The sequence below is a fragment of the Antedon bifida genome, chromosome 2, assembly GCF_963402885.1.
Source record: "Antedon bifida chromosome 2, ecAntBifi1.1, whole genome shotgun sequence".
Classification (NCBI taxonomy): Eukaryota; Metazoa; Echinodermata; class Crinoidea; order Comatulida; family Antedonidae; genus Antedon; species Antedon bifida.
Genome location: NC_136227.1, coordinates 1654425 through 1661866, shown reverse-complemented (window position 1 = coordinate 1661866; position 7442 = coordinate 1654425). Strand labels below are relative to the sequence as shown.

The following is a 7442-nucleotide window of genomic DNA, read 5'->3' as shown; positions in this document are numbered from 1 at the left end:
ACTGAACACCAAATGTAATTTTAATAGTTAAAACTATTTGAATATTAAGTTAATAATTAATACAAGTTTTATAATGTTTTGACTCATTCTTAATTACAATATATGTCATGTCATATTGGACAACAATAACAGGTCAAAGTTTATAAAGAGGAATAATATATATTAACGTTATATACACAAGCATGCTATTCTTATTATTTAATAATATTTCATATTATTCCTTATTATTAATATTTTACAATTATTATTAGTGTTGATGATATTAAATCATGCTAACATTATTGAATGTAGTAAATGTGATAAAATATTAAAGAGTAAACTTTGTTAATTGATATCGTTGCAACAAATAAAGAAATAAATATACAATTACTGAAAACCATGTAGTGAGACTATGTTGTGTGTTAGTTTTTAAATGGGGGGTGGGGGGCGTGGTTTGTATAACCTACCTAACAGGACTGAATTACCATACAAAACTCTCCTAATTAGGTTTCTTGCCACCAAACAGCGCTAATTAGTCTGTTTACAACGGCAGTGGTTTCAGTTTTGTTTAAATTTAAAGGTACTGTAGGCCTATAGCAATCTTAAAGGCGAGTTGTCTAACATAAATGCTAAAATTAAATACATGTGTGAAAATGAAGATAATAAGACCATAGTTCAAGTTTGAATTGTACATGCATACTTTCGTTAACCATTTATACAATTTGTATTTTCCCTTAATATCATTTAATTCTTTAGTATTGAATGATATCTTTAAATTGGTACATTTAAGTAGACTTTTTAAGTAGTCTCGCCTTGTAATTACATAATCACTAATTCAAATTTAGTTTCAAAAGCTAATAAATGTGTTTATGTAGTATTACGGTTTAGTTGCATTTCTTTCAAGTAAACATGAAATATTCTATAAACGATGCATTGTTTCTATTCATTTTCAAAAAGAAGTTTTTTAAATTATTTACAGATATGAAGTTAGAACAATAATGTTATTTTTTAAACACAAGCATAAATGATATAAGTGCAATACGTTAATTTTAAAAACTGCAATTAAATTGCTCATCTGATGCCCAAAACACATTTTAGACTTTTTATTAAATCCTGGCAGAATTTATGCCTTTTGTACTATTTAAGATTTTTGTACTAAAAGTAAAATGGTTTTTCATCACCATTAACGGCATCTGGTTGATCATCAGGTGACGTCTTTCCACCTTTGTTAACCTCGAGGATATTAATAATCATCGTCTCCAGTAAAGACATCGTTTGATGATAGAGGCATTTGTGGTGTATTACCATCTGGATTGTCATCTTGGTCAGAGCTTTTCTCAAGAACATGATAGTCACCCTCTGCAAGAACATTCTCTACGGCCAATCGAGACGTTGGAGCGTGACCAACGTCTCTCTCAAGGACATGATAGCCACCCTCTGCAAGAACATTCTCTTGTATCTCTACGCGGCGAGGTTTTTGACCCGACTTAAGAAGAGGGTCATCTGGATACGCGTATTCGTGATCATCAGTCGATCCAACAATCTGATTGGCTCTACTCGAAATATCGGTGCCACTCTTACGAGCATTCTGCCTGGTTGGATTGCCAATATTGGCGACTCCGCTCTCAAGAACATTATAGTCGTTTCCGGCAAAAGACTCTTCAATATCTGTTGATACGCCGTGACGAGTTATTGGACCTGATGCAAGTATCGGATCATCTGGATACGCGTATTCGTGGTCGTCTTCGTCAGTAAACTGCGCTCTACCATCATGTGTCTGATACCGAACTTCACCAGAAGCACGGGACGCCGTAGAAGCTGTACCAGCCGTGTGAACTATAGCACTGGAGTATCCGCTGCTGATGACGTTTTTTGGTTGACGTTGTAGTCTCGTGTATTCATGATCCTGTTGACCCTCGTTCTGGCTGACTCTGTCGTCCTGATTTAAGCATGGTTGTCGGGTTTGATGTTGTGTCACATGGTTGTCATCAGTGACTTTAAACAAAATGAATACATGGTTAGACACAGAGGTTTTCTGAGATCCAAAAACGGTGTAAGTATTTTAATATTGATTTCTCAACGTTACAATTATTCCAGGAAAATGCTAATTTAATTATGTATAGCCTACCTGTTTTTAATTCAACGTTATTTGGTATCGTGTCATCTTTTACCAAGTTTCTAAAAAAAAATTAGTTTTCAACATCGTTATGGCCATGATCATCGTCATCTTTATTACTGTCACCAACATATCATCGTTCATTATCAACAACACTCACACAAAACTTTCGAACGTTGCAAGAGTCTCAAAATGTATTCATGAAAACATTTGTTATTTTCTCTGAAAATTAAAAGTCATTATATGCCTACGCTAACAATTTTATCAAGAAATATCAACTTTTATTGTTTCAAATGCACTATACATGCAATTAATCATACCTTTTTCTTTGTCTTCTGTTGTACACATAATATATCGCTACTATGCTCAGGACAATCAAAATACAAATACAAATTGGAATGATGTATTGTTTGTACTTGGTTGGCCTATCTTGATGTAGCATGTATATTCTTTCTGTTGTAAGTACTCCATCATCAGTAGTAATAATGGGAGTAGTAGTAGTAGGCCTCGTAAAAGGAGTAGTACTACCGGTAGTTATTTCATGAGTAGTAATGCGAGTAGTACTAATAGTAGCAGTAGTAGTAGTACGGCAAAATATATCATTATGAATAACAACTTCAACATGTGGTACGTCTTCTGCGGAACCTTGATGAAGAAGATTAGTTTTAATGAACGAAACAAGTAAATATATCGATATAATTCGCCATGTTTGCTTAAAGGGCAATTTTAATTAACTTAGTTTGATATTCAGGTGTGGAAACATGTTGGTACGCTTTCTCTTTCAGAAATCCTGAATCCGGCCCTGATATTAGTCTGAATTCTTTCATATTCTGCCACAATAATTAAATCCATATATATTCTTGAATTTGAAAGTTTACCAGATATGCCTGTGTTTGAGGATTGTTGGCAGTACCCCAAGACAAAATGAAATAAATGTAATAAATATTATTACATGTTATACTGAATAGGCCTATTTGTTAACTTTGAAACGCTAAAGATGAGAAAATCTGTAAGAAAAACCACCTAATTCTGAACTTTCTACTTAATATGCATATGTTCTAAATACTGTATCCACTGGGGCTACATTAACTTAAAATAAGCCTACATTTTAAAAATAAAACATCTTATTTTTGTTGTTATAAATAAACGTATTTCCTAATGGGAAACATATTCTATATTATTTTTATTCTATTAGCTTAATCACAAAGTTTACCTGTATGTTGCACTGGACATTTGAGTTCAACTATGATCACATTATTAGGATGGGGGATTCCATTTGTTAGTGTTAAAACGGGGGTATCGCAATCTTCTTCATTACTATTAGCAGCTGATTGCAGTTGTTTGCAGTTTAACGATTGCTGCTCTGTTTCTTCAGCGTTACAACTGTTTATACTAAAAGATTTGTTCCATTTGCCTACGTTAATTCTATCACATTGTAACGTTATGGGTTGATTTTCCAGTCTTCCATAATGTATGCAATTCTTCGTATTTGTCTGTTTGTCAACATCACAGCATAGGCCTATAGCTAGTTGTTGTTCATCACTAGTTATATCATATAATTTACAATTAGAAGTTTCGTTCTTAAATGTTTCACACGTGAACCTGTTTAATACACGTTTGCATTTCCTCATATTAAAATTCTCCTGATGTCCAGAATTTTCATCACAACAGAATTTATTGTCATCATGCATCCAAATTTCTGTTATGCTCAGCAACAGGCTCATTATCCAGACAAACTGAATGTTCAGTTTTTCTAGGGTAATGTAAATTAGTGAAAGTTATACATATATATATGTATAAATTTATATAAATTTATATTGTAATTAAAGTAACGTATAGTGATCTATTATTATTAATAAATTGATAAAGTAAATTATAAGCCTGAAATGTAATAACCATGCCTATCGTGAAGCTTGGTTCCCAATATGACGCAAATTAAAAGCACGTAGACCAAGCGCCTACCGACGCAAAGTTCCGTAAGTGTGTAAGTGTGACACTGTGTGTCATGTGGGGGAAACCGACGACGTATAAGCACGGTGCATACAATTTAATTGGTTAGCGCAAGGACGTAGACGCAACGCAAACAATGACAAACGATATTTCATCCATTGCTTGAGATTGATAAAAAATTAATGAAATAACTTACGTCCTTGCGTTGCGTCTTTTGTGAGAACCAAGCTTTAGGAATCACAAAATCTTATGAATTTGTAGGCCTATTTTAGTAGTAGTACCATATTCAAAACCTTTGATAGACATATGCATAATTCTACTATATTATAGAATAAATGCACTGTACAGGTACGGTACGGTACTTCAATTTCATTCAACTTTAGTTACTTTTTATTCAATAAATCAATCATAAAAATAGTAGGTTACGTTAGTGGGTGGATATCAAATTGTACATGTTTACTTACGTTTACACATATTATATTTATCAGTTGAAATAACCTCGATGTGCTTGTTGAACGGAGGAAAGGCCGAATACAACCATATAAACTATTTTAATATTAATACTTCAAAGAAAATCATAAAAATTATTATCAATTCCTGAGTTAGCCTACTGTACTTAGTTTGCCTTATTGGTATTTCTGAACCAATTCTTGTAAGTTCACTAATAATAATATTACCAGGAAGGAAGCTTAAACACATTTAACTACAGACGATAAGGCCCAACATAATTCATTGTTTGAATCCGGAATTGCCAATGAACACAAAATAGGTTGTCTGATTGGCTTTCCGTCTCGTCACGTAACAACTTGCACATGCGCTATTTACTATAATTAATTTGACTGTTTAGTTATGTGACAACTGTGGTTTGTTGATCCGGAATGTTTAGTTGAAATCCACCAAATATAAGAAAACAATTTTTTTTTAAATATACGACCATGTCATTTTATATATATATATTTAATATGCCTATCATCGTACTGCTAAAATGTGAGTAGTGAGAATGTTGTGACTCTTGACAACGTTAATGGATTTTAAAAATATTAGAATACACTCCTTATATTTACACAAGCACACTACGCTTCAATATACTGGAATCGCACCAAAAATTCTATTTATTCAGATTTAAATCCAGAATTATATTATGAGTTGCAAAAAACAGTAGTGCCGAGTGAATGATTTGAAGGATATCCATTAATTTATGGAGAAATATATAGGCCTAATTATTTAAATAATATGGATTTTCTTGTAAAGAGAGGGAGTTTAATGTTACAAGACCTTAACTACAAATGCGCATGATGAGAAACTGCACCACCAAAGTTTGTAACTCCATACATGCATACTCCCAGACTGTTGTTTTATGTTCGTCCACTAATCGGCGTTTCGTTTTTGTCTGGGGAAACTACGAGCTCAAGTATTATACGTAAGCCATGTATGCCGAAGTATTTAGATTTTTACCAATATTAAGTTGAAATACAGTCTAGAACCTAGACGACTAACATACCTAACTTGTTTAAAGTTGTATATAACCTGAAATCGTACTGCTGATTTTCAAAATCCTTAATACTCCATTCCCTGGTTGAATTGCATCATGCCCCATGTCAGCATCCTCGTTTTTAATATACATCTGCTCTGAGCAACTCTTCTTGTTTAGGCAATTCATTGTCTTTATGTAAGTTGTAGTAACTTAACTCTGTAGAATGCCGCTGTTCTTCATTACAATACGTATTTGGCAGCCAATCTCTGGCATCTGGATACGTGTATTCAAATTCCGCGGTGCTTGGTTTCATGACTTCGTATCCTACATCTGGTGGCAGTGGTGGTGGGGGTGGAGGTGGTGGCGGTGGCGGTGCAATTGGTTGATAAGTGTTCTTTTGCTGCAAATGTAATTGTTGTTGATGTTTCTTTACGTTGCTTCGAGGTTTGTCTTTATCATCTTTAAAAAATCAAAATATATGAATGAAACTTAGTTTAAAAGCACAATAAATTATAAAATAGTTTATCCATCCTTTAATTGGCGAGTTATTCGCTGTTGGATGCATATAAAATGTAAAAAAATTAAGCTTGGTTCCCACTAGGACGTAAGCGCAACGCAAGTAATTTGACCAATCACGACGCGTTGAATGATGATCTATCGCATTGTGATTGGTCAAATTTTGCTTAAGTTGCGCTAACGTCTGTGCGTTGCGTTCTAGTGGGAAGTACCCAAAGGTGTGATCAGGGTGCTTTTTGAAAACTCTTCATTATTTGGAAACATGGACTTATTATTCATAGGAAAATGTCATTATTATTCACATATGTGAAAGTGCCAGTTCAACGTCTAATCAAACTTTGTGTTATTTAAGTGTGGACATTAAGAGCTTATTTAATAACAGTGTGGTCTTACGTGTTTTCATCGGCGTTGAACTACTTGATGTGTTTAGAGTGTATCTAGAAAGAAAATATGGCAAACCAAATATTCAATAATGGTATATAAGCTATAAACAACAAAATATGATTTGTATTTTATATTATGATACATGATGGGGCTATCATACTATCATGTTGTTCCGCCCTCTAGTGGATATGGTAATTCCGCATTGATCAAGAAATACTTGCGTAGAATGAATGATATCATTATAATGTGCTAATGCTATAATTAAGATATTTTAAATATGAAATTGATCAAAGGTCAAAGGTCCGATATACAATTTAGTATTAAAGACAACGACTCATAAATGCAGTGCATAGGCTTAGCCCTACAGCAAACCATCCAACAGTTTTGACACCGAAAATGACCACACCCATTCTATACCACTTTCGATGCTTAACTATATTTAGACATTTGGCAAAATGGTTCTTATTGATTCTAAGAAGTGAGAATGTAAATGATAACCTTGCAATAATGTTACATTTTAATGTTTTTTTATGCCTTTCTGAAATATTTAAATTTTATGTGTAGTTTTGCTGTGAATTTGTCTACTCTTGATCCGTCATTTTTAATGTTTCAATCTTGGTAATACAATATTTTCAGACTTTTGTCTGCTTTTTGTAAATGTTTTAGGCCTATACCTGAATAAATAAACAAATAACTTACTTATTTCTATAAACTAGTTTTTTATACAAAAAACAGACAATCACGAACAAAGCAGCGACTGCTAGTGACAGTAGCGTTATGATTACAGTGCATGTCGCATCCATCGCTAAACTTTCTCCTTTCTGTTACTTCATTCTTTTATTTCACTGTCTTCTTCAGTGTTTTCTAAAAGTTCACTAGTTTTTTTTATTTGCCTTCAACGATCTTCTCTACGAATATTTATTGTTTTGCGAAAAAGATGACGCAATTTCATGTTGTACAGAATGTTGTAAAAATAGGCCTGTTTTTATGATGTTACACTTTTTCCTTGAATGTACAGTTATC

The 7442-nt window shown here is 33.2% G+C and overlaps 1 protein-coding gene across 1 annotated transcript; it reads right to left on the bottom strand.

Annotated features, from left to right (window-relative positions):
- Positions 1–80: 80 nt before the first annotated feature.
- Positions 81–5661, bottom strand: LOC144835316 (uncharacterized). Its single transcript, XM_078690401.1, has 6 exons — positions 5547–5661; positions 4510–4608; positions 3309–3848; positions 2416–2740; positions 2108–2157; positions 81–1974 (listed from the first exon to the last, which is right to left on the bottom strand). Exons 2-6 carry the CDS (start codon positions 4517–4519, stop codon positions 1223–1225), a joined length of 1677 nt encoding a protein of 558 aa, XP_078546527.1. The 5' UTR covers positions 4520–4608; positions 5547–5661; the 3' UTR covers positions 81–1222.
- Positions 5662–7442: the final 1781 nt, after the last annotated feature.

What these genes read in the sequence shown, in the direction of transcription:
- LOC144835316 (XM_078690401.1), bottom strand. An exon ending in AACAGAAGACAAAGAAAAAG is followed by an intron (nt 2,158 to 2,415) that starts GTATGATTAATT and finishes ATTTTTTTTTAG; the next exon opens with AAACTTGGTAAAAGATGACA. An exon ending in TAACGTTGAATTAAAAACAG is followed by an intron (nt 1,975 to 2,107) that starts GTAGGCTATACA and finishes TTTTGTTTAAAG; the next exon opens with TCACTGATGACAACCATGTG.